The 27,645-nt window shown below is 39.8% G+C and overlaps 2 protein-coding genes across 4 annotated transcripts; both read left to right on the forward strand.

Annotated features, from left to right (window-relative positions):
* Positions 1–369: 369 nt before the first annotated feature.
* LOC144060938 (pyridoxal kinase-like) lies at positions 370–7,399 on the forward strand. The gene is made up of 11 exons (XM_077580901.1): positions 370–729; positions 1,224–1,278; positions 3,086–3,190; positions 3,275–3,358; positions 3,466–3,500; positions 3,714–3,799; positions 3,917–3,962; positions 4,043–4,154; positions 5,827–5,963; positions 6,050–6,116; positions 6,267–7,399. The coding sequence occupies exons 1-11, from the start codon at positions 640–642 to the stop codon at positions 6,386–6,388; spliced, it is 939 nt and encodes a 312-aa protein (XP_077437027.1). The 5' UTR covers positions 370–639; the 3' UTR covers positions 6,389–7,399.
* Positions 7,400–9,120: 1,721 nt separating this feature from the next.
* agpat3 (1-acylglycerol-3-phosphate O-acyltransferase 3) lies at positions 9,121–27,315 on the forward strand. 3 transcript variants are annotated; one of them, XR_013295878.1, is made up of 11 exons: positions 9,121–9,473; positions 17,015–17,073; positions 17,164–17,395; positions 18,584–18,753; positions 18,858–19,019; positions 19,951–20,104; positions 20,198–20,300; positions 21,688–21,763; positions 21,894–22,092; positions 22,805–26,572; positions 26,645–27,315. XR_013295878.1 is itself a non-coding variant. In XM_077579570.1 (10 exons), exons 3-10 carry the CDS (start codon positions 17,218–17,220, stop codon positions 22,894–22,896), a joined length of 1,134 nt encoding a protein of 377 aa, XP_077435696.1. In that variant the 5' UTR covers positions 9,121–9,473; positions 17,015–17,073; positions 17,164–17,217; the 3' UTR covers positions 22,897–27,315. The 3 variants fall into 3 exon arrangements, 2 of the variants coding, with proteins under 2 accessions (XP_077435696.1, XP_077435697.1); XM_077579570.1 differs by having other exon boundaries at positions 22,805–27,315; XM_077579571.1 differs by lacking the exon at positions 9,121–9,473 and adding an exon at positions 12,602–13,060 and having other exon boundaries at positions 22,805–27,315.
* The last annotated feature ends 330 nt before the right edge of the window (positions 27,316–27,645 follow it).

Below are 27,645 nucleotides of genomic sequence, written 5' to 3' on the forward strand. Positions count from 1 at the left end.
TTCTGGTGTTTTCACGTTATTTTCTGTTTGCACGGTGGAAATATCACAACCCTTTGTTGAGTATAGCTATACCAATAAGTCTGAGTGAAACGCTGCATGCACATTTCGTAATTAAGAATGCTATTGCTACTCAAAAGATTGGTCTGCAATATATACATCAAGTTATAAAAAACCTGAGCACTAGTGAAGGTGGTTCATTGACAGTCTCTCATTTACGTAAAATACACACTAAGAGTTGTTATCGTAAAACGAACAAATTGACAGTAACAGGGGCAACGCAAGATGGCTTCCCTCTGGCTTCAAGTCCGTTCATCATTCGTCGGCGTCTGAACACTATATCCGGGTACTTTTGTGTATGCGGAAGTAGAAGTACAACTTGCAAATTCGTTGCTCGGTCCGCCTAAAGATGACGTTTAACCAACCCACGAGAACCCGATGTGAGGAAAAGCCTATGAGTTGAATAAGCAAGTTCAGTGGGGGTGTGAGGGGTGCTTGTACTCGTCGCCCTTTCCAGCTGACTACTCGGACAGGCTCCATGCTAACTTTCAGCGCGTCCGGAGCTGAGCAGAGTTTTAATGTTGCTCTTGGAATTGTTTTGTTCGCCCATTGCGTCTCGTGTTTTTAATCCCAGTTTGGCTCATGGCGGCGATGGAATGTCGCGTGTTGTCCATCCAAAGTCATGTTGTCCGAGGATATGTTGGAAATAAGTCGGCAACATTCCCTCTGCAGGTAGATATTGTTTCTTGCATAATGTTTGTACTACAGTACTAAATATTATATTGCAGCCCCGTTATGTAATACATTTCATGTTATGTTCACGTCTTGTATTCATAACCTGGAAAAGACGTTACTAATGAATGAAAAATAGAAACAGGCACACATATGTCTGCAGAGACGAGATGCGTTCAAATGTGACTAAACAGCGTCAGTAATTTGAACACATGCTCTACATAAATCTGCCATTCTTTTTAATTTATTATTATTATTTGTTCAGGTTTACATGATTACATTTAGGGTCCTTGTTATTGCATTATTTACGTATAATAGTGTAATATTAGATAGACTGGTTAATTGATTCAATTCCAATGTTCAACAACGTGACGTGTGCGTGCGCGTGCGCGTGCGCTGTTACAATGTTCCTAGTGGTGGTCCCAAACTTGTGACTGATTTTCGAAGGGACTTGATTGTTCATTCTACATTTGTTGTTGTTTAACTTTTCTCAGGTTCTGGGCTTTGAAGTGGACTCCATCAACTCTGTGCAGTTCTCTAATCACACAGGTTGGCTCATGCATTTACAGAGGCCCCGCTTGAGGGAATTGAGTGTGCTATTATTTTCTTTTTAGCATATAAAAAATTCTGAGTTTACATAACAAGTCAAAATGGTGGTCTTACTCTGTGAAATGACACTCTTTTCCATTGAAAGCAATGGACTTTGAATTGTTGTAATTTGATTTGTGAGGATTATTTTTATCTAAAAATGGGATGAAATGTCATTTCACTGAGATAACAATATGCTGATCCGTATGATAGTCACAAGCAAAAGCAATACAATTAGCCGTTTGTTTTTTACCGTGTGGTTTGGAGAAAGTCCAATGTACCGATTTAACCAGTTGACTTTGGTGTGTAGATAAAGGTGTTATGTAGTGTATACATAGAGTTAATGACTTGCCTCCCCTCTGTTTAAAAAGAAAAAAGGGGGCGGGGTGAGATAAAAGACATTGTTAAGTGGAAATGATAGATAGATGTAGTCGAGTGCCCATTTTCCATTGCAGTGTTCCCATATGGTACATGCAGATTTTAATACTTTACAAAGTACTTGACCACATGATGCAGTACTCTCTTAGCCGTTAATAATCCACGTCCACTTCGGGTTTGGCCTGCTTGCAAACAATTTACCTGAAGGAATAATTTACACTTCGCTACTAAGTTACAGTTAGCAACTGTAGGAACAGCCTGGGAATACAAAAAAACTTTTCTTCTTTAAGAAAAAACAAATGTTTTGATTTGCCAGCATTGTTTCAAGTAGGGGTGTGAATTGCCCAGTACCTGGCGATTCGATTCATAGGTCACCATCCGATTCGATACCGATTAATCCTGATACCAATCTGTTAATTGATTATTGTGATTTTTTTTTTTTACTCAAATTTAGAAAATACTAATCAGTAAACTTGTACACTGTAAGATTTGTATGAAAATGTATTTATCTGAAAATTCAGGTTGCAGTCTTTTATTTTTGAACAGCACTGAAATCAAATATTAAGGCTTAATGTTCCATTAATATAACATTCTTCCATGCTTAATTTGTAAATCCTAACCCTAAGTAAGACGTTTCGTTGAATATTCCCATAAAAAATTGATGTTTAAAAATCGATTTGGCTGCATATTGAATCGATTCCAGAATTGCGCGCTGTAATATCGCGATATATTGCCAAATCGATTTTTTCTAACCCCCCTAGTTTCAAGTCAATTATCACTAAAGTGATACGGTAATTACCATTTAAGATTTGGGAATCAAGTGGTTAGCATAGCTTACACTGGGCTTTATACACCAAAACATGTAAAGAATATGGTAGAAGACATGGTAGAAGATAATTGCACAGTAGCCTCTTAGATTAATTAGTGCTTCTTTTTCGGGCCTAATGGGTTCATGCAGGCTAAATTACACTCCTGTAATATGAAAATGTCCTTCAAAACAATCCCGTCAAGTCCGAGAGTATTTTCCCATGTAAAAGCTTTCTCACTGCAGGAGGTGCTCTCTGCCGGCCGGCCTCAGGGTCAGCGAAGGGCCCGTATTGAACTCGGCGCTCCTTTTGTGTGTTGCTCTTCCTTTCATTTGTAGTCCGAACAGCTGTGGGGGTTTGTTGTGGGTTCGTGGTGAAGGGGCACCAAAAGGGGGGGAAAACTGGCAACCTGATAAAGACATTCTTTTTGGTCAGTGTAGAGGCCCTGTTGAAGTGGAAGATTGCATCACAGTGAGTCAGTGTTAAGACCGAAAAAGGAGGAAGCGCCAATGTTGCTTTTTTGTATTGTTATGTTGTATGTCATGAAAAAAGACCAATAATCCAACTTTTGTCTCATGTTCTAGGCTACGCCCACTGGAAGGGTCAAGTCCTGAAAGCCGATGAGCTCAACGTGCTGTATGAGGGCATCAAGCTCAATAAGGTGAACCACTATGACTACATCCTCACAGGTGAGTCTAAGGTACGAGGGCAAGTCAAATTGACGTTTGCATATCATTTAACGCAAATGTTTTGTTTCCACTTTCTTTATCAAGGGTACACCAGGGACACGTCCTTCCTGATGACCGTGGTTGACATGGTTCAAGAGCTCAAGAAGGCCAATCCCAGTTTGGTATACGGTGAGTGCAACACTGAGAGATTCCATTCGAATTTGAACAACCACAACTTCTTATAAGTTATGTCCTGTTTTTTTGTTTTTTGTTTTTTATTTTGTTTTTTGCAACAGTTTGTGACCCTGTAATGGGAGACCATGGTGCAATGGTAAGTATTCTTAAATTCTGTACTAATACACTATTTATGCATGCCTATCGCATTATAGAATATTAAATAAGAATGGGATCATGCTAATTTTGATGTTTGATGGGATACATTGGGGATGTCTACATCCAAGAACTTTTACACTCTTAGCAGAAGTGAGATGGTAACCTAAAACAAAAAAGTCATAACACACCTTTGATTTGCCGCCTTTTCCAGTATGTCCCAGAGGAACTTCTGCCAGTCTACCGGGACAAAGTAGTGCCTTTGGCTGACATCCTTACCCCCAACCAGTTCGAAGCAGAGTGAGTAGCCTTTTAATTATAACAAAAGGAGGAGAAAGAAAGCGACTGGTGTGACGTGGTTAGAGATGGAGTATAGGAGTAAAAATGCTAGTAAATGCGTCTGCTTTTCTTAAACAGGCTTTTAACTGGGAGGAAAATCCACACAACAGAAGATGCTCTCATGGTGGGGGCCCCTTGTAATTAGATCGACCATTTTAGGAGTCCAAAGTTGTGAGTCAAGTGTGTGTCTTGTGTACTCCACAGGCAATGGAGCTGCTTCACAAAATGGGTCCAAAAACAGTGGTACTTACTAGTACCGACTTGCCTTCAAGTCAAGGAGGCCAATACCTGGTGGCCCTTGGGAGCCAAAAAATAGGTGAAGTACCATAGCCGCTTCTTCTGTGTACAATAATATAAAAAATATAAAAACACTGAGTATTACACTCTTCGTACATCTGTTTGTTAGGGTGTATTCAGACCTGCACTGTTTGCGCCGCTTTAACCCTGGAGAACCCAAGAACCCTTTTATTTTTGGGAAAATTATGAATTATACATTAAATGACTGCTATAAGTTCACTGAACACCAAAATATATGTTTTTTCAATTTTAACCCTTTTTTTTTTAAACTAGCTCAGAGTTGCTAATTTATCAAAATATAAATATAAAACATATTCCTCGGCATTCTGCAACATGATATGAAATAGATGAACAAAAAAAAACACAATTTTACCATCTGATGGTTTGCTGAGAAGATGGTTTTGTTTGGATTGATTTCCATCTTAACAAAACAGCATGTTGCCAGCCATCTTGTCACCACCACTCTGGCTCATGTAAGTGCAATATTCATCCACTAGAGGGCCCCATGCAGGGGTCAGAAGTGGCACTCTGGACTTTTGAAGTTAAATTTGTAAAAAAAAAAAAGAAAAGAAAAAAGGTCTTTGTTATTTGAGTAGCAGAATTTATAGGGGCCAAATTTGACCCCGTGGGTTCTCCAGGGTTAAACGGACCAGAGTTTGTTTCCCACGCTGATCCGGACAGGTCTGAATACACACAAACGAATCCTGGTGCAGACCAAAGAAGCGGACCGAGACCCACTTTTTGAGGTGGTCTCGGTCCGCTTCCAAACGCACTCTGTGCGGTTCGCTTGGCAGTCTGAATACAAACCACGGCTGATCCGCTCCAACTGCAGGACATATGCGCCTTTTTGGGCTTAACAAGCCGCCGTAGCCAAGCAACGGCTCCTCCGGTTACTGCACGCAAATCGACGACACGTTCCAAAATTAAAAACAGCGTCGCGGAACATCCGTTGAATGAGCTACTCTTTTATTTTATTTATATATATATATATATATATATATATATATTTTTTTTTTTTTTAATTTTTCCTGGAGAGCTCAGTATTGTTCATTCGGTAATTTTACCGATTTGACATGTCATCATCATTGCTCCCATTTTTTTTTTTTTTTTTTTTTTTTTGTATGTGGGTGAGTATGTGTATGTGCGTGCGTGCGAGTGTGTGTGTATTCATTAGTTCTGCTAAAACCTATTAAAAAATCCCATACCGTTCACCTAAACCGAACAGTTCCAGCCAGAGTCGTGAGGCCGTCAGGAGACCCGAGGAAGGACCAAAGAAGGGAAAGTGAAATCCAGCACCGACCAGATACCACCAAATGAGCTACTCTTGATGCTGGCAAATATCTTGCATCTAATAACGCCACAAATATGCAGAGCAGTAACGCAGCACGTCGGCATTTCATGTTTTCCTCTATTTCCGGGTTTTGCTACGCCTTCAGCCCTCGTTAATTTTGTCCAATGGAAGCACAGATCGTCACGCGGGTCAATGTGATTACGCAATACTTGCAATTGAATATGAACCGCACCAAACGGAAAAAAAATAAAGTCCGCTTTTGGTCCGTTACAAATTGAATTATAATAGTTTTTTATCCCTTTTTTTTTGTGGTCAATTTGTGTCATCCTAGCACACTGCAATCAAACAAGACCTAATAATCGTCACACCCGTAATATTGCTGTTTACTCCCGTCCTGTAGAACAACCAGATGGGACAATTAGCATTCAGAAGATCAGCATGGACATCCCCAAAGTGGATGCTGTGTTCGTGGGGACGGGGGACCTGTTTGCTGCCTTGTTGCTTGCTTGGACTCACCATCACCCCAAAGACTTGAAGGTTCAGACTTTTGCAACGCTCTCAATCTTGTGTCATAATGACCACTTGGTGTAATCATTCCTACTGTTTTTCTGTTTTCCCCACAGGCTGCCTGTGAAAAGACTGTTTCCGTTATGCACCACGTAATTAAGCGGACCATTAATTATGCTAATGGTATTTCATTTTTACTCGGACTTCTGGCTGTAATTTGTTCTCATCCTTGGGGTTGTACTCAGTTGACCCAATCACCATAATTATCTAAGGGAAAAAAAAAATACAACATTATTCTTTGAAGTTAATGTTATCAACTGCTCTGCTCTTCAGAAAAAGCCGGCCCGGGGAAAAGGCCCAGCCCTGCACAGCTGGAGCTGAGAATGGTTCAAAGCAAAGGCGACATTGAGAATCCCGCCATCGTTGTGGACGCGAAAATTTTACAGAAGTCCTAATATCTGATGGTAACCGTCATGAATGGGGTGGGATGTGTTCTCTCCCTTCCAGAATCCCTGAATATGTTCATCTGTGACGGGTCATTACTCTGTATGGAGACACTCCAGAATCACTGCCATACATCTCTCTACTATGGCTTTTGTAAATATCTTCTTACTTAGCGTAATTATAAAAATAAAAATAAAGGTATTAGCCAATAGGGCTTATTTTTAGACACAGTTTACTTGACTACTAAATGTACTTTAATCATCTTTTTAGATAACACACTCAGAAACAGATGCATGCTTGTACATGCCTCTGCAGTCAGAAAATTAATCGCTAACTGTGTGTTGTTCGCGGTACATTTACCTTAAAAACTTGACAAAATAGGTTCAAAGAAATCCAGTATCATGCCTAAGGTGTCTCTTCCTGGTGAAATATTTAGTAATGATGTCACCGTGTCATTGCTTTGGTAGTCACCTGATGAGATTCTAACAAATGTATAATAATGAAGGTGTACGAAGTGTTTAGAAATTTAAATATGACAGCGCATGCATCGAGGTTTGAGGCCTTAAGGTGTACTGCAACACTGTACTCAAGTGTTCAAAACAGGTGACATCTGTTCATGGTCCGTACTTGTATCGGTGTTTCCCAGTGTTTTGTTTTTGATTTGCAATTGTAACCTTGCTTCTAATCATGATTAGTTGGTGAAACCTACACCTTTAATTTCCGTAAAGTTAGTACACAGCAATGTCTTAAAACGTCTCAAATTGAGGTATTTGCACAGATGATTTTTAATAGAGAATATTTACCGTACTGTCGATTGCAATTTTATTGTTATTGCCATATCTCCACACTCATCAATAGCCTTAAAGCAGTTAGGAAGCTAACAGGTTTTGAATGTTTTTTTTGGTGTACAACTGTATATTAGTTGCTACTACAAATAATATTTCAAGGCCAAAACATTGAGCCGATAATCTGACTAAGCAAATGGAAAGACAGATGTAATAAATAAAAAAACTATTTAATAACTTTCCCACGTTTGATTTTGTGTGTGTGTGTGTGTGTGTGTGTGTGTTTTGGCCTTGAGCGTGCAAGTCTCTCGTAAAACTGCGATAGCCTATCTCAAATGCCCGTACGGAAATGTTCGAAATAAATACAAACAATTTTAATTAGATATAATGCTAATGATCAAAATGTTTTTCGTTTTGGTAAAAAAAAAAAAATTAAGAAGAAAAAAAGAGGGGGGGTGTATTTAAAAGGTCGCCTGCCAATTCCTACTAAAACAGTGAAAATTAGATTTTGATTGTAAATAGTAATACGTAAAGAGACGGGCAACTAAACAATATTCCCCTTGTCAGACCAAGCGCTTAATACTGTGTGATTAGGGGCATGTATGGTTGTGCAGCACTAATCCACACCACGACTAGCGGGCATTAACCCAAATAACTCCACAAGACAAAACCTACCAAAATATGCTCAAGTAAATGTTAATGTGTATTCAGTGTTGGTTTACTGAGCTTTATATTCAGATATTTTCAAGACTGATGATCTCAGTGAATGCACAGTGACAGTTACCGCAACCACCGTCCCACTACATATTAGTTTGTCCTGAAATGTCATAAAGCACAAGAAATGATCCAATTTCACTATTTTTTTTTTCAACAAATAATGCTCGTCTCTCTATGCCAGTGATGTATAGTGACAGAACAATTAAATGCTCTTCTGCTATGGCAGAATGTACAACTAACCCTGACGTGGAGCCACAACATGAATAGCCTGCCATCTGTTCTAAAAATAGTTCACCATTGATGGCGCATTGTGATTCCTAGGAATGTCTTCATGATCATTTAAAAATGTAAAGAGAATCTAATATTTATATATAAAAATAATAATAAAGTTGCATGTTGAGTTTTGTGTTTTCTACCTTGTTAAATCAGTGTAGATATTTATTGTGAGGAATGATTAATATGATCAGTCTTAAAAAAACACATGACCAAACAAATAAGGACGTTTAATTAAAGATGTGGCACATCCACCTCACAAATTGGATGGTGGAGAAGATTTTAATCCAGTTTCAACCTATGTAATGGAGTTTGAGTCTTTGCAGGTTCACAAAAGACTCTCAAAATTTATGAGTGGGTGTAATTGTGCCTGTGATTGGCTGCCAACCAGTCCAGAGTGTACCCAAAATCCGCTAGGATAGGCTACAGCACATCAGCCACGATCCTAGGTGGAACAGAAAATGGAATGGTATGGCTGGATAATTAAAGGTGATTTGACCAAGCATATTGTTTCAGAAGTATCAAAACGGTAGGCCTTCACATTATTGTCTTGGGAAACGGTGTTAAAACGCAGATGTGCTGAAACACCAGCAGAGGGCTGAAGTGGTCTAAATTTGTGCATACCGGAGAGCATGAATAAACTTTATCGAAGTACTGTATACATTATAGTATGTATTCAATAGAGAGAGAGAAAAAATAGTTTTAGCCTATTTACTTTACAGCACGCTTCTGGATCAAATTCTACACGCACAAAAAGACTAGCTTTTTGTCTATTTAAGAAAAATAGGAATTACTATTATTTATTTATTTATACATAACTGATTCATTAGTTTTATATATATATAAAAAGATTATTTTTTTCCTAAGAAGAACGTACATTATGTAATGGAATGAAGGAAGTAATGAATGACAATGGGGAAAAAGAGATAAACGTCTACTAGTTAGTTGAGCAACTACATGTTTGGTAATTGTCGCGTAGTGACTATAGCGGAATAAGGCAGGTGTGTTGCAGATGATTATTTATTATTATATTTCTTTACTTTTCAGGAAAATTGTTAAGGGGAAGGGTGGTCCGGACTAACCGGATAGACATCTTGAGAGGGGGCTTTGAGGAAATGTGGCGCTTTAACCGACAAACAATAGTGCTCTTGAAAATCGCATGACCTCAAGTCATCTTTGTATCGTCTCTGTTAAGCCACGTCGTGGAGACAAGGGGCTCCGTTATTTCTTTTTTTTTACAACCTCACGAGGCCCCCAACCGGCGACTAAAGTATTACCAAATCTACGGGGTTGGCTTCTCTCCCAAGTGATCCATTTGCAGGTAAGTCCACTGAGAATGTGCCTTACCGTCAGCTAGCCGTAGCTAGCTAACTAGCGTAGCATCTGACGTTAGCAAGAAAGCCTCACGGGTTTACTGGCAACTGAGCCGCATGATCAAAACACCCCCCTCTCTTTGCTTGAAACATTTTGTGAATAACATTAAAAGCTTGAACGTGCGTACACAGTCGAATAGGGGCTACTTTTCTGGGCTTATAGTTTTGGGGGTAAATGATACGCATTAAAGGTAAGGTGCGGTGCAGGGCTCGTGTCCGCTACTCGTTTGTCTTCGAAAAGCTTCCAATGAGTTCGGTTAATATTTTAATTTTCATAAAAGAGATGGCATGCAACCGTATTGCGTTCTACGGAGAGTTAACGGAATTGGCGTGTGACGTAGCGGGCACATGGGTCACAGTTAACGATTCACCATAGTGTGCTAGTAGCAAAGTGGCGTATGGAGGCTTTACTAATAATCAACCGATGACAATTCAACAGAGCACTTATTTTACGCAAGCAAATTGTGTGTGTAATACTCAGTATGAGTGCAAATCTGCTGACGTGGAACTTTCATCACCGTGTCGCAATCTAATTCCAAGACTATTACAGCTGACGTGAGAGAGAGAGAGTTGTGTAAATAACATGCAATGCAATGATTTGACATTTGTCATTTATCATCCAGTTGTATTGACCCCTTAATGCTTGTTTCCATTATTGTGCAGTGGAACCGCTGCAGTACATTCGAATGCACTTAACGTGACGCATGTCCCGAATTGGACAAACATTTTTGTCCAATTCGGAAATGTGCATATTTTACCCCAGGCTATACTAATTTCTTTCTTTCTTTTTGTGTATGAAACCGCTGATTATGTTTGTTTGAACAATAGTAAGCTTCCTGGGTCAAGTAATGCATTTAATTATCTGAAAGTGTCCAAAACAAACAAAAAGCTGAATAAGATATGTTTGTATGTACATCAGGCATCACCAACCGTTTTGAATGTGAGCTCTTTTTTGGATAATGCAAAGGAATACCGGTTTGATACACACTGTTATGTTATTAATATTATTATGGTAATGATTTCTAACTGTAAAATAAATATCACATACAACACTTACTACAAATTCCTCAAATGGTTACATTTACAAATCATTTAAACATTCCCAGAAAATTGTGAAAAATGAATATAAATAAAGATATACATTTAACTATGTTCCACTTCATTTCATACTGCCAAGCAAGATTTATGATTCATGCATAAGTTTTCTTCATTAAAATAAACTTGAAAAGTTTCCAACTAAAGTATTTTGATGTAATTTTATGTCTTGCGTGTTTTGAAAGCAGCTATATTGTTATTAAAAATAAAGTTCTGCTCATTCATTGAAGATGAAATATTTATATTCAAATCACACAGTAAAATTTTGCCGTTATTATATTCGAATCTTTCGTGTGCCAAACTGTAAGACAACATTATGCATGGTCATGTTGTCCTCCCCACCCTATCCCAAAAAAGGGTGCAACCAAATAATATGCTGGTACAACAGACTGAGAAAGTTGGTCACACCTGTGCTACCAAATAGGTAAGTTACTGTAGAACTGTTCTCAAGACACTTGAAGACATTTATACCAGTTTGTACAATACTAAACCCACTTCCCACATTTGGACTGTCAATGTCTTTTTGAGCTCATGTTTTATTCCTGTCAAAAAGATAATGGATGTACGTTTTGTGGTTTCAAAGTCCAAAAGGATTAGTTGATAAGGTGTTACAGCTAGGCATGTTCCAACATGTGTGGAGAGCTGTGTCAGGTCTTACATACTGCAATATAATGAGCTGATAAACTTGCATTTTAAAGTCACATCATAAAGTTTAACATTCGGGTTGTATTAACCAGAAGGTTATTGAGGAGGCAAATCACACTGGTGATGCTAGTCACTGACAAGTACTACTGAGCGATTTTGCGTTTAGTGAACAAGTCTTCAATAAAGAGGCTCAATGCAAGCTGTTTATTGCCAGTCCCAGTTGAAGTTGACTGTAGATGAGCAAAAAACAAACATAATTAGATATAGTGTATTTAACATAACCACATTATTTACTTTGTCATACTAAAGTCACTGGAACAAATTAAACTCGTTAGTCTAGACACAACTGTACTCAAGTGCCACCTTGAATGTTTTATGCACGATACAATATGATACGTTGCGCATTTTACCAATCACAGTAATTGATTAGTAAATAGCAACTACTGCTAAACCTATGATTAAATTTTTTATTTTTTTTAATTGTATAAATGTGAGAAAATTAAGTAACTAAATAGATAATTATGACTATTATACTAATTGTGAATTACTACTGAACAGTTGTAACATGGTGACAGATTCTTTCCAGAGGTGGGCATTCCGTCAATATTAACGGAAGGTACCATCAATGACGGATGCCCATTTTGTTGACGGATGCCCATTTTGTTGACGAATGTCGATCGACGGAAACATTAACGGATGCTCATTTTGCTGAGCAATCAACGAATGACGCGTTGTTGGCTCGGCTCGAAATGTTGACGGATTGACGATGACACAAGGGTGTCCCAACTGTGGACGATTGCCGAATGACGGACGTTTGTGAGTGTTTGCAAAGGCAGCAAATGTTTATTTCTCGTCATGTTTTGTCAGAGTTCATGTAAGGTCGTAATGTTCGCTAAGCGTTTGTGAAATGTTTTAATGGTTTTTCGCAAGGGAAATTTTGAACATGCTCAAAATCTTTTTGTGACAAGACAAGCCATTAAAACTGTTGTTCGTCTGGAGAACGTTTAGCGAACGTTACTTATGTTATGACCTTGAACGAACCCTGACGAGAAATCAGCATTCGCTACCTCCGTTAACACATGCATTTAGTGGGATACGGTCTTAAACCTTCATGGAATTCTGGAAATATTTCACATTTGCGGCCATTTTAGGACATCCACTACGAGCACCATCAGATGCTTGCAGCTAATGTTGGAAGGCAACTAATAGCAAAATGGGACGACAAAGTCCACCATACAACTGGTCGCCTCCACCCTGTTGGTTAATGGTAATGAAATGCGACATATCCAGGATGCCTGGATGCCTGTCGCTTGCTAATCGTCACTAATCTAATTCACTGGATTAGAGAATGAGAATACAGTCAGACGGTTCTTACGGGGGACGTGTGCCTACCTCCTACCTTTCATCCATTAGTTGAATCTCCTCGCAGTCTACCCTTGACGACTGGATATTTGTTTGGGTTTTCTGCTTGCTCTCCGTTGGGAATCAAAGTTTTGTTGTTTTTTTTCCGGTGGGACTTCCTTGGTCGCCAGTTTTGACTTGCTAATCAAGCAGTACGTCCAACAGAAGGTGTTGTTGTTTGTCATCATAATCCCATTCCTTCAGTGGGATTATGATGGATATGAAGCAGGGTAGCCTGTGACTATCTGCTGCTCACTGCTGGTATTTTGTTTTTATTTTGGCGCACATTTGGTCAAGCACCATCCGCCAAAATGCTGAACCAGAGTGCTGTGATGATCTTCACTGGGATTTGCGGGGCCTTGGTGCTCATGGCAATGGCCTACTATGTCTACTGGTGAGTACAAAGGACAATATGGCTTCCGGGCACTGGAGAATGTAACGGGTGCTACCGAATTGATCAGGAGTGGTAATGTTTGCGAATAGTGCATGTATTCTGTTGACCAGAACTTGCTTGGTTAATTGATTGAAGTACTTTGAATGTAAAGAGTAGGAGAGGAGACAACGTGATAGTTCAGCTCAAGTTTCTGTAAGCAACTGGTGGATATTTGTTGGTAGGCTAATGGACAAACAGCTGTCTAGCTCAGGGGTAGGCAAGTTCGGTCCTAGAGAGCCGCAGTCCTGCATGTTTTTGATGTCTCCCTCCTCGAACACAGCTGAGAGGCTCCTGCAGAACGTAATTATGAGCTGATGATCTGAAACACCTGTGTTGGAGGCAGAAGACACCGAAAACATACAGGACTGCGGCTCTCTAGGACAGAACTTGCCTATCCCTGGTCTAGCTCTAAGCAGCTTTAACCCGGCCGGTGACTAATCGTTCTGTCAAGTTTAGTTGGCTCGAGGGGTGGAGCTGTGAAGCAATTTTAAATTTCTCATTCTAATTATCGTTACAATGGTGTCTGTAGCGTAGTAGTCATCTTAGCTTGCACCTTGCGGTGCACAAACCAACAGAAGGAAGTGTCTTCTTTCTCCAGATAAGAGGAGGCCAAAGAGGATGTTAAGAACGTTAGACGTATGTGTTGTGGTGTTTCGAAATAAGGCTGGATGTCAGTGATATACTTTGCGCTACCTGCATTCACCACCAAGAATTGGTGCACTGTTCGTTTCATGGAGGAAAAGGGTGTAATGTACAGTATTGTGAAAATCCTGGATAATGGAGGCTGAGGGCACAAGTGTCGCAAGAGGGACCACAGGTCTTGTGCATCCAAGTGTTTTCTTTCTAACTTGCTCCCAAATGCATCAGACTTTGCAAATGATAGATTGACTTTGGAATGTGAATCTGTTTTAAGAGGCCCCAAATGTTCACAAAATGACTGTTAAAACAGCAATATAGAGTAGGCAATATGAGTTCTTGCCTCTGTTTTGTCTTGGCCGTTGGTGATGTGTGTGCAAAGTACACATTTGAGGTAAGTAGAAAAGTGTGTCAAGAGGAAATAAGAACAAAGGTCTTGGCAAGTGTCGAAATCTTTTTACACTGGGAGTTGCCCCCACAAATATTTCATTTTCCAGTTGCATGTCACTGTTGTTTAAGGGGTTATAAATATAACCGTGTTAAAAATGCATTCGTACTGTGTATAACTATTAAAATCTATGACATGCCTTCCAATGTGAAGTCAAAATAATATTATTTAGTTGCCGAAATGTTAGGTTCTTCCAAGTTACAACATTGTGCTCAAAGTTACACAACATACAGATAAGATACACAACGGAGTCACCAGGATTCTACCATTTTTACTAGTTGGTCTTCATGTTTAAGGTCTAAAGATGCTGAGTGCAATGCATTCACTGATAAGCCGTTTATAACGGACACCCCTTGCCCTTACAGACCTACTTTTATCATAATCTTGAAAAGATCAGATTCCCAGTAAATTGACATTTCCAAACCTGACCAATTACGTAGCAGGCACCATCAAGTGTGATAGGGTGGCTCGAGCGCTCTCATTTAGCACAAAGGTCATGACGCCAACAGAGCAGAAACTACTGAGGATGTTTGGACTTGATGACATCAATTGACTTATGACACAGAGAATCACTTGACAGTAAATCATTGTAACTTGTGGATGCATTCTTTGCCTGTTGGCCGCAACGACTGAGCTGAGGTACTGTAGCTGCTGCATGATTTTCATTGATTAGCATGTGTCTAGCTTCATTGTTGTCTACATACTGCCGTACACATGTGAATGTTATCTCAATCTAAAACTTGGCAACAAATGATTTTGTAGGTAATATTTGATTTATCACTTGTAATAAATGTCCTACATTTGTGTGTGGGTGTGTTTTGTAGCAGGGTGTCATAGAAAATACCGATCCTTAAAATGAACTTTTTAAGTCGAGTAAAATATTTTTGATGAAAAATGGTCATTTTGAAGAGCTGATTATTGTCTGTTAAATTGATTTTTCTCCATTAATGCATGTCATCCATCCATCATTTTAAATCGAATAGTTTTTAATGCATTTAAATACAGCAGTCAAATATTTAGGGAAACTAATTTGAAACCGCAATGGTCTCAAATTGCCAAATTGGTGTGAGTGTGAATGGTTTGTTGGTCAATACTTGCCCTGCACCGCACGTCTTGCGCAGTCATCCTGGGATGGACACCATTAAACCTAATAAGGATAAACAATATAAAAGATGTCTTGTTTAATGGAAAAGTGTCCCAATTCATCTTTAAAAAAAAAAAAAAAACTCCAGTTAGTTGCTATTTTTGTACTTTTGATCCGTGCATGGTGCATCTTGAAGGCACACTTGGCTTTTAGCCAGATTTGTGTAACTGATACTTGTTTGGTGAAGGTAATGTAACAAATCCAATTATCCATCCACCTAAACATATCTAATTAATTACCAACAATATTTGCAATGCACATACTTCATCATGTTATGCTATTTATTCTGTGAGAGCTGACATCAGTTCTTCAATTGGAGCTGATGTGTTCCAACCTTGCTGCCAGACCGATTCTGATGGCAGGTGTGGACCGATGCACTCAGATGTTCATGTTTGATCCAATCACAATGCGCCTCCGAGTAACATGAGATGCCCTTACAAGCACAACGACCATCAGGCACCTGGCGTTATGACAGCAATTCTTTGTGACTATTTTCATGCCTTCTGCAGTCGAATGATGTCATCAAGCACCCCCCCCCCCCAACCTCCACTGAATTATTTCTGGCAAGCCAAGTTGGATGCTTCTGGGAAACATTTGTTGCGCTCCCACTTTTTAGATGATTAATTTAAGATTAACTTTGAAAAGAAAGCCCAACTCAAAATCTTGGTTGTATAGAGTAGAGAGCGGGCAGTTCATGGAAGTACGTTTTTTTAATTTTTTCCCCCCTATTTTACAGTTTAATCCTAAATTGGCTGTTTCTGGTTCTGCAATATACTACAATATCCTAATAAACTTGCTCAAGTGTGGCCTATTAAAATTAACTGATTACGGCGTGTAGTTTACTACAGCTTGAATAAAGTTGGGAATGACATTTTATTATCCATCTGTCTATTTTCTCTAGTGCTTGTCCTCATTAGGGTCGTGGTTGAGCTGGAGCCTTGCCCAGCTGTCTTTGGGTTGAGAGGCAAAGTGCTGGACTGGTCGCCAGCCAATCAGGCAACTTTTAACTATAATACAGGAGTGATACGTAATATTTAGTTTCACAGTTTTTCTCTGAATTAAAGAACAACATGCTCATTGCCTTAATGCCTTTACAATATGATTAGGTTTTGCTGGCACTGTCAAATCTAACACTGCAGTTTGTGCTTTCAGTTAAAGTGAAATCCCAGTTCATGGCATATTCCATATCCATTGACTTTTTACTGACGGGCAACTACTACTGTTGTCATTCCCTTTACCTTTTGTAGGGCATTCCAGTGCCATATTTTCTCTGGAGTTCTTCTGGCATGAGAAGAGCTGTTATTGTCAACAACTGCAATTGCATATTTCTCACTTTAAACCAAGAGCTATTGTAGAACGTCTGCAGGTCCTTGTTGCGTCCCTGGCTTCAGTAATTTAGGAAGTTCTGAATGTTGAAAGCAGTAGTTAATCTAGGTGATAATCAGGAAGCTGTATGACAAATTTAGCGTCTGTGAGGACTGTTTGGGAGAAGCAGGAAATAGCCTCTGCAGACTGTTAAAGATGATTTTTGTTTTGTCAGCATCATCTGTAGGATATTTAAATGAATAAGACTTTGAAGCTGTCCATTTTCTGAAAATTACCAGTTAGAGACGTTTTTGGTCACTTTTTTTAAAAAGCGTTTTAACATTTCAGCTTTCTTTATCATTAATTAAATCTCTGGTTTCAGGACTGTAGTATTGGCCGAAGGACCGTGCAAACGAGGCTTGTAAAAGGGATACCACCGTGGTAAGGAAAATGACTTTCTTTGTCATTGATGGTATTTTTTTTTTTTTCTTATCTGGTTTCTGACCCCAATTTGTGTGTCTCGCCTATCAGGTTGCTCATCGTGTGTAAGAGCGGAGCTTCTTCAGCTCCCTGGGCTTCTCAAGCATGGCTCTCCTGGCCTACCTCAAGAGCCTGTTCATCCTTCAATTGTTGATGGGCTTTGTATTTGTGGTGAGCGGCCTCATCATCAACTTCATCCAGCTGTGCACGTGCGTCATCTGGCCATTCAACAAGCAGCTCTATCGCAGAATCAACTGCCGGCTCTCGTACTCGCTGTGGAGCCGTAAGTAGAATATATTCCTGTTGTTTGTGGTGAACCAATGCATGATTGTGTCCCCTGTGAATCGTTTAGGCACTCGCGTCGTGCCATCGCAAGGCAATTTACTTTAGAGGTGCCGCTGAATTTAATTGATGGTTTCCTAGATTACTTTTGCTTTATCCTTCTGTGTTAAAAAGCTTACTTCCTGACAGAGTTATATATATATATTAGTAGTTTTTTGCTAGCTTTTGAACATAATTAGGGAATTGTGACTTCTAACTTGTAATAGTGGGATCAATATAAAAAAAAAAAAAATTTAAATTAAACATCAGATTTAGTTTTTATCTATTTTCATCGTACTTGTCGTGATTAGAGTCAAGGGCAACTAGAGTTCATCCCAGACGACTTTGATCAAGAGGTACACGTTGACATAAAAAAAAAAACATTCACGCCTATGGTAAATTTTAGTCTTAAATGAACCTAAGATGTATGGTTTTGGAATTTGGTAGGAAGCTAGAGTGCCTGGAGATAACTCACACAAGCACAGGGAGAAAATGCAAACTTAGGCTATAGTCAAGATTCAAATTCAAACCTCGGAGTTGTGATGCGGACATGCTAACCACTGCATCATTGTTTTTAAATACTCACATGTAGTTTTTATGCAATGTTTGCGTACCACATCATATTCCTCGGTTAGAAGCCTATGGATAAAGCTTCATCACTCTCGAAGAATCTGCTAAATCAATCTTTTAATTGATGCCGAGTTCCCCTGCAGCCCTCCACATCGCAGCTCTGCGCAAACACCTTCTGTAAGAGTTTGGCGTTTTCATCACTGCCGATCGAAGCAGACCTTTCGCTTTGTAAAGAACAGATCCTGTTTCGTGAAACTCGGCATGGATAACAGAAATTGTAGGTTGGGAGTGGTGTAATGACCGCAAATCTTCTCAAACTGGAGTTGAATGCAGTCAGGGACAGAAAAAGAAAACCCTTGCCAGGTGGCAATTACGCAACATTGCTCCAATGCAACGGAATGATATGCTTAGAAAACGGCAAAAGCCTAACCTGTCAAATGCTGGGAGCTTCACATCTGCCTCAATAATACCTGAAGTGAAATTGTAGAGGGAATCCTTTCCAAACCCTGGGCATTTTTACAACAACATATTGGACTGTGACACACATTGTAAATTATTGTGTATTGTTGTTTCTGGATAGAGCTGGTGATGCTGCTGGAGTGGTGGTCCGGCACAGAGTGTACCCTATACACGGACCAGGCTACAGTGGACAAATTTGGCAAAGAGCACGTCATCATCATTCTCAACCACAACTATGAGATTGACTTCCTGTGTGGCTGGACAATGTGTGAAAGATATGGCGTCCTGGGGGTCAGTTGGATTTCAATTTGTGCTGTAATGTTCTAATGTGCTGATGATCCAAAAAAAAAAAAAAAAAAAGTTAATTGAATTCCTTTGCCTGTGTTTCCCTTTAGAGTTCAAAAGTCCTCGCCAAACATGAGCTGCTGAAGGTTCCACTGATTGGCTGGACCTGGTACTTCTTAGAAATAGTTTTTTGCAAGAGAAAGTGGGAAGAGGACCGCAAAACTGTCTTCAGCGGACTAAACAGGCTTAAAGACTATCCTGAATTTATGTGGGTGAGTGCAAATCCAAATGCTATAGAAAAAAAATAGTAGTCCACTTATCGTCACATACTCTAGCAGTCTCTCTATGGGTTGGAAGAAAAAAGCTAAAGAACAAGCAAAACAGCTGTTTTGATGGTCTGAATTGAAGGTTTGTGAGATACGCTGAGGTTTTGTTTGACATCTTGTTTTACAAAAAATCCTAATGAAAAAACAAACACAATGAGGGTTAAATATTTGATGCACTCAAAGAAGTCTTACTTGATCATTTGCAGTGTTGTGGGACTTAAGCGTTTTAACTTTCAATTTTGATCAAAATCCAAATTTCCCTGTACAACCTAAGGTATGCTCACCTTTAGAAATTCCGCCATTGTTAGCAGTGATGAACGAAGGATAGAATCTCAAATTTGGCTGTATCCCAGTACCTATTAAATGCATGAATTATGACCATAAACCATTCAAAATATTCCTCCTACCACATAAATATCCATTTGAGTTCAAGCACGGTAGGCTATGTCTCCAATCCAGAAACAGACTTATATAATGATGTTATATCATGCTTGGCTGTGAATATAAATGTAATATCGCAGTTTGACAATAAGAGCCAAATTCACAAAAATAGATTTTGGATGAGGCAGAATGAACATGGAGTAAAAATAATGTTAGGTTTCAAAGTGAATGTCCTCCAAGCAACAGACAGATCCTTTTCTTTTGCCCCACTTTTTCTCTATTTATCTTGGCACTCGTTATACAAATGAATCTCTTTGACCGCTCCAGCTGTATTTAACATCTCACCGCAGGAGACTCTCCCTCTCTCTCTCTCTCTCTCTCTCTTTTGTTTTGTCCTTGAGCCCCGAATATAGCCTTAAAATGCCACACCGGGACTAAACAATCCAAGCAAGGTTTTCTGTATATATGAATGTGGCAAATCCTCTTCCCCCCTCAGTTCCTGCTGTATTGTGAAGGTACCCGCTTTACAGAGAAGAAGCATCAGATAAGCATGCAGGTAGCAGAGAGTAAAGGCCTGCCCAAGCTCAAATATCACCTTCTACCACGCACCAAGGGATTCACCACCACGCTGCAGTGTCTCAAGGGCACAGGTAGCGTGTAAAAATATACACACGCCGGATGTAACGTGTGTTATTTGAACACTCTGTTCCTTTTATTTATTTATTTTATTTTATTTTTAACAGTTACTGCCGTTTATGACGTGACGCTCAACTTCAAAGATAAGCAGACGCCGACTCTCCTGGGCATCGTCAATGGCAAGAAATACAAAGCTGACATGAGCATAAGGTGAGTAACGTAAAAACCGATACGAGCAACGGACTTGTATGAACACTCTGCACCGCTGTGGCTTTTGTTCCTCACGGGCCTGTTTCCTTTAAACATGGCCATTGCACATTTGGCCCGTGGCAAATAAGCAATAGTGGCAACTATAAATAATGTTACCTCAAGGACGTTCAGCTTTGGTGAGAATCTTGTCTTGTGATACAACAACAGACAGTGGTAACGCTCACACGGAAACACTTTTGACAAAGGGAAAGTCATTTTTATCATTATTGGACTGGACACCAATCAGTTTGTGCAACAATAATTCCATAGTGTCTTAGGAAGTCGTCTTCTTTAGTCGAGGGCGCCCCCTGGTGGTACAAGAGCGCTACAGCTCACACAATGTTTTTACAATTAATTTATCCAACCATCCATTTACTATAGTGCTTGTTAGTCTTAGTGTCACAGATTAGCTGGAATCGATATCATAATTTGTAAAAATAATAATAATAATACCCACTTGTGCAGACATACAAACAGTATAGATTTTAAAAAATCTAACTCTCATGTTAACACATTCCATGTTATTAAATTAAAATGAATTTTATCAAACGTGCCACAGTTCATAAATGTAATATTACCTGCAAATTGGAGAATGTAAACAGACACAAATTAGTTTGCTCATTTGAAAAATGACTGGTGAGCTTCCTTTTCAGAAACAAAAAGTTTTCATAAGAGATGTTTCAATTAATTAGTCAGAGTCAAAGCAGATTTATTGTGCAGGGCAGTGTTTTAACATTATTTATGGTTAAATTAGCAGCCTGGACAGGGAGTGTTCTAGAAGGAGTTTCAGAAACTTCAAAAAACACAAAAAGTTTCCTAGTTTGTTGGTAGTTTCTCTTTTTGAAAAATATTTGTAGAGGAGTTGAAATTTTGTAAAGCTAGTAACACTTCACTAAAATCACAATGCTGAAGCTTGCCATCTTGTCGCCATGGTAACAAAAGACGCACTTGGCATTTGCATGAAACCTCCCACGGATTCCCTGTTTTCAATTGTGAACAAAATGTATGTAGATTGTCTTATGTCCTTTTTAAGGTGAAACAGAAACAAGAAAAAGCCAAATGCTGGTTGGACGGAGGTCAAGTGACGTGTCGAACGATTTGCTTGAAGTCTGATGCGATGTCAGTCGTAAAAGTTCCCAATTTTATGACCTTTACAACATTACTATCTATTTATGAACACATTTTAGCACAGAGAACATGTTTATTGTACGATGTTGCTAGTAACAACAATGGCAGCACAATGGAATTCCGGTGTCTTAATCATATTAGCGTTATATTTCAAATGTGCTCTTTAGTTTGAGTATGCACCTTTTTCTGAAACTTGTTCTTGTTTCCTGCTTCACTGCAGACGTTTCCCTGTGGAAGAGATCCCAAATGATGAGGCCGAGTGTGCCAACTGGCTGCATAAGCTCTACCAGGAGAAGGTAACATTTCATTTCGCGCATGACGAGTGAGGTCATTCGTGTTTCATCGCTTCCTCATTCGGCTCCAATGTGACTTGCTGAGCAAACAAATATGTCCAGTTGTTGCTCACGACTATTTCCCCCTCTCCAGGATGCCTTACAGGAGACGTACAGCAAGGAGGGCAAGTTCCCCGGGCCCATAATAATCCCCCCGCGCCGTCCGTGGACGCTGCTCAACTTCCTGTTCTGGGCCACGCTGCTGCTTTCGCCACTTATCAAGTTTGCGTGCGGAGTGGCCGTCAGCGGCTCCCCGCTTCTCATTATCGGCTTCATCATCTTCCTCGTCATAGGTACGGACACGCAATCGACCCTCAACATAAGATAACATAACATTTGCGACTTACCACGTACTGATACCACTAGTACTTTTGATGTATAAAATGTCACCCAAAAAAACGATGACGTATAATTTTAAAGTAATGCCTATATATTCCAATGTAGTATTGTTCCTTAAAATTGCATGAAATTAATGGCTTTTTTTTTCTTAATTTCTATAGTCAAGAATAAGTTGTTTTGTTTGTTTCCTCATTTGAACCACTGATGACTTTCAGCCATATAAAAAGTTTGTTTGCTAGCTGCTGGCTAGCGCCTCTCGTTGGGCTGGTTTTGACCCGGTGTTGTTTACTGTCGCCATGAGAAAGACGCTAGATGATGTAGCATCCATGTTTCAGTGGGGCGTGGCTTCACACAATCAACAGACACGCCCACAACTTTTAAGAGCAGAGACAAGAACTTGATTTTTCACAATTCTAAGCCTCTTCTCATACTGGGCTTCTTTTTTTTTTTATCAGTTTTCAGGGTCTTGCACACCTAAAAAATTTGGTTGTTGCCCGTTTTATATTTTCGGTATTCAGAATCACACAAATTGCAATGTTTGTGGATTTCTCTTATAAATCGTACACATTATGTTGATGATTTTGTTCCTACCAATTATAATGTTGACTTTTTGTTCAATTTTATCTCTACTAAATAGCTGAAATTCGATTGCTTTTCCCTCTCCAGCCTCCGTTGCGATCCGCCGCCTGATCGGCGTCACAGAGGTCAAGAAGACGGGCTCCAGTTACGGCGACCAGGAGACTAAGAAACAAAACTAAAAGGCGCGTCAACCCGGACCCGACTCCCACTCTCCCCCTACCGTCCAATCGGTCGCTAGGTCGGGGAGGAGACCCGGCTGCGAAACCACAATAGAGAGCAGACTTAGAAATCCTAATGAGTAAGAAGAGCACTGGAGGTTCACAAGACATGAGGAGGAGGAAAAAAGAGTGGTTGGGTGGGTGGGGGTGGGGGGAGGGGTGTTGCTGTACTGCATTTTAAACCAACTAGTGACCTACTTTCCACAGCCAAGCCCCGTTAATCCCACCGATCTTAAACCTCTCACCTCCTAACCTACCTGCGGTCACGTGGAAGGCCGCAAACATAGCCTGCGTCCCGCTTTGCACTACCTCCCCACTAAAGTCCACTTCCCGTCTGTCGTCACCCAAGTAGGGTGTGGCGGCGTAAACAGGGCCCTCCATCCATGTGCCCCACCCGTAACACGCACCAGCGTTCATTTTTTTATTTTTTATTTTTTCCCCGAAGCATAACTTCACTATACTATGGAATCATGAGCGTTTCCCATTCCACCAGTGAAAGGTGCGCGCATAGAAATGAAGGACGGAAACAGTTTTTTGGGATAGACGGAGTCCTCAGTTGACCATGGTGCCGGTATTACAGGTTAGGAATGTCGCACAATGAGCTAGTTTGAAGAGTACGGGGCACAAGAAGGCGCATTCAGTTACCACCATACATTGTCATTTACTACTGCATTAGTGTAGGTTCGTGATGGACTTGCAAACCCAGGATCCCCCCCCCTTAGTGTCTGTACTGAGTTCAGAGAGACTCAAATCAAGTGTAACCCTTGTCAACTCTCCAATGTCACCCAGTCCCTTTTTATGGACGCTTATGATCATACCGACCTGATCCCCGTTTTAGGAGGGGGGCGGGTCTTCAATAAGGGCTGTGCATGTGCAAGCTAACATACCTGACATACAGCTCTGGAAAAAATGAAGAGACCCTAATAGATAAAATTAAAATCCACCTTTTTTTTTAAAAATGTATTTTGACCATTTGTCATTTTCCGCAAATAAATGTTATTCATGTTGTCAGTAGCTTATAAAATGAAACAAAAATGTTGATTTTACTTCATTTAATATTTTCTTCATGATGTTTTATGCCCCTTCGACTTCAAGTTACATCACAATTACACTGTGTATTTAAAACTACTGCATAACTTTGTTTTCATAAATCTGATTAGCTTTATGCTAACAGATAGCGGTTGTGGTATTATAGCCTAGTACTATTTAAAGCTGGCATCTCATTGCGTGGCAAACGCTTGCGAACGTATCGAGTTTTGGGGTTTTCGTCAGGTTTCGAAACGGGTTAGAAACATTTTTGAACTTGTATAAAATGTCTTTGCGACAAGAAAGCCTGTTGTCTGCAAACATCTTTGCAGCTTTTTACGAACCCTGATGAAAACCCAAAATTAGCAATGTGGAGCAACACATAAAGTCAGACAATATAACAATACTTTTAGGCATATGTATTCTTTATCCTTTGCAGCAAACGGTGGCACTTTTCTTTGTGTGTGTCTTTGTCTATTATACTGCCCCCCGGTGGCCAATGCATGAAGTGGCACAATGTCCAGCAAATTGAAGCAAAAACTATTTAAGTATTTACATTCAATTTAATTGTACAAGTGCAAGTAGTTTTTGAGTTCTTTGTGTTTTATTAGCATTTTAAATCCATTTTAATGTGCAAAGATAAATATTTAAAAAAAGATGAGGGATTTGAGTATATTGAGCGAATTAAACTCGTTATAGTAAAATCAAATCAACCCATTATTTTTCAGCGGTCTCATAATCCTTTCCAGAGTTGTACCTCCTGCCCCGCTAACATGTTCAGTCATGTTATTGTTTTTTTGAATTAGCACAACTCCCCTTGCCCCCTCACCACTGCAGCTGGCAGCCATGACGGGTGAAGCGGGAGTTGTTCTGCCAGATTCCACACAAAAGGTCACCAGCTGTCTCCGCAAAGCCTGGCGCAGCTGTTGACATATTTGGTTGGCCACATATAGAGTGCAGTATTGATAAGTTAACCTTTGCCTTAAATCAAGCTTGCTCAGGCAAGGGGCCGGCCCACGTCCTCCCTCACTCTCCACCACTTCCCACCATGTAAACCAATCACTGAACAAATCCATGACATTTTCATTTATATTCTGGTTACGTTGTTTGAGGAACACAAACCTGCTTAGACTCGACAAACCACAGAAATTAAGTACAGTAAATACATTTCAGCGTGTGTGTGTTTTTGTTTTTTTTAATGAAATCCCGGCTACTGCTCTTCATAGTGTTGTGCTTTCTTTTCCCCTAACACATTTCATATTTCAATTTCTTCTTCCACCTCGCTCCTGTTCCACGTAGCGTCCTTTAAAAAATGTATTTTGTTCCCGGGATCACTCGTCCACTCTGTGTACTGCCTCCTATTACCGAATTATCTCCATCCGTTGAGATTTCATGCAAGCCTTAATTAAAACTAGACAGTGCTGTTTCTGATTTTATTTGTGTTCGACTGACAATTTAACTGAGCCGATGAGCGGTAATGGACTTAAGTTTAATAGAAGTAAAATACGCAGTCGAAAAAGATGACTGCTCTTCTTTTAGTGTTAAGCGCCCGTTGCACTCGCTGACATTTACGTAACCTGGTACATTTCAGTCACTGACAAAAACTGGTGTACTCGCCGTCACTGGTATACTTATGAAATATGACAAATTTACACTCTTTATTTGTACTTAATTGGTGTGAATGTACTTAGTATACTTGCACTCGCTAGTATACATGTTAAAACTAGTATACATGCAAAATCTGGTGTACTTGTGAAAACTGGTATACCTGTGAAAGACAGTACACTTGCACTCATTGGTATACTTGTGAAAATTGGTGTAGTCACACTGGTATACTTGCGAATGCTGGTGTACATGAAAACTGGTACACTTGTGAAACTGGCATGCTTGTAGTCACTAGTATACTTGTGAAAAATGGTAGATTTACACTCACTGGTATACTTGTGAAAACGGGTGGATCCGCGCACTCACTGGTATACTTGTGAAAACGGGTTGATTCACACTCACTGGTATACTTGTGAAAACGGGTCGATTCGCACTCACTGGTATACTTGTGAAAACGGGTCGATTCGCACTCACTGGTATACTTGTGAAAACGGGTCGATTCGCACTCGCTGGTATACTTGTGAAAACGGGTCGATTCGCACTCACTGGTATACTTGTGAAAACGGGTCGATTCGCGCACTCACTGGTATACTTGTGAAAACGGGTCGATTCGCACTCACTGGTATACTTGTGAAAACGGGTCGATTCGCACTCACTGGTATACTTGTGAAAACGGGTCGATTCGCACTCACTGGTATACTTGTGAAAACGGGTCGATTCGCACTCACTGGTATACTTGTGAAAACGGGTCGATTCGCGCACTCACTGGTATACTTGTGAAAACGGGTCGATTCGCACTCACTGGTATACTTGTGAAAACGGGTCGATTCGCACTCACTGGTATACTTGTGAAAACGGGTCGATTCGCACTCACTGGTATACTTGTGAAAACGGGTCGATTCGCGCACTCACTGGTATACTTGTGAAAACGGGTCGATTCGCACACTCACTGGTATACTTGTGAAAACGGGTCGATTTGCACTCACTGGTATGCTTGTGAAAACAGGTCGATTCGCACTCACTGGTATACTTGTGAAAACGGGTCGATTTGCACTCACTGGTATGCTTGTGAAAACAGGTCGATTCCCACACTCACTGGTATACTTGTGAAAACAGGCATGCTTGCAGGCGCTGGTGTGCTTGTGAAACATGGCATACTTGTGAAAACTGTTATAGTCACCCCTCACTGGTATGCAAGTGAAACTGGAATGTGTGAAAACTGGTGTACTTGTACTCGCAGTCACTGGTATACTTGCAGTAGTACACTGTATAGTTGCTCTCACTGGTATATTAATGAAAACTGGTATACTTGTGATAATATACACAGTCACTGGTATACTTGTGAAAGCTGATGTACTTGTGAAAACTGGTATACTTGCAGCAGTACTGTAGACTGTATAATTGCACTCACTGGTATATTTATGAAAACTGGTATACTTATGAAAAGCTTTAGCGGTTCATCACGTCACCTTCCGCTTGAATGCAGCAGATTGGTCCTTCTTTCGAGACGCAGGCATTTGACACAGGATGTTTTTATTCAGTCAATAAAAGCGAAAAAAAATTATTTTGAAATCTGACACGACCATTTTTTCTTTTATTTTTTAACAATTCCCAATAATCACTCATTCCTCATGAGTCATCTGCTTTTTTTTTTTGCTTTTTTTGTCTCTCAAGGCTGTTTTTATGTTTTTGGTCCGTCACCAACACCCTCCTGACCCTCACCTGTTATTAAAAGACTTGAATCACAAAGCAACTCTTTATGTTTTTCTTTGGAGTTTGTGTTTCTCTCAGAAATGCAGCACAGTCGCACGTGACTTCCATGAATTGAATTCCATGAATGATTTTTTTTTTATTGTAATTAATTGCTTGACTTCACTAGTTAACTCACGAATAATAATTAAAAAATTACATCTGTTCTAAATGTGCAACATTTTTTTTCCTAGGTTTTCATACTCTTTAACAAAAATGAAAAAAAAGTTAAACTAATAGAAATAGTTTAAATGAATTTTTTACGTCTATAGGCAGTGAATGAGTTTTAACAGAGGATAAAGCTTTTTTTTTTTTTGAAGCATCACATTA

This window comes from Vanacampus margaritifer, chromosome 11 (assembly GCF_051991255.1).
Source record: "Vanacampus margaritifer isolate UIUO_Vmar chromosome 11, RoL_Vmar_1.0, whole genome shotgun sequence".
Lineage (NCBI taxonomy): Eukaryota > Metazoa > Chordata > Actinopteri > Syngnathiformes > Syngnathidae > Vanacampus > Vanacampus margaritifer.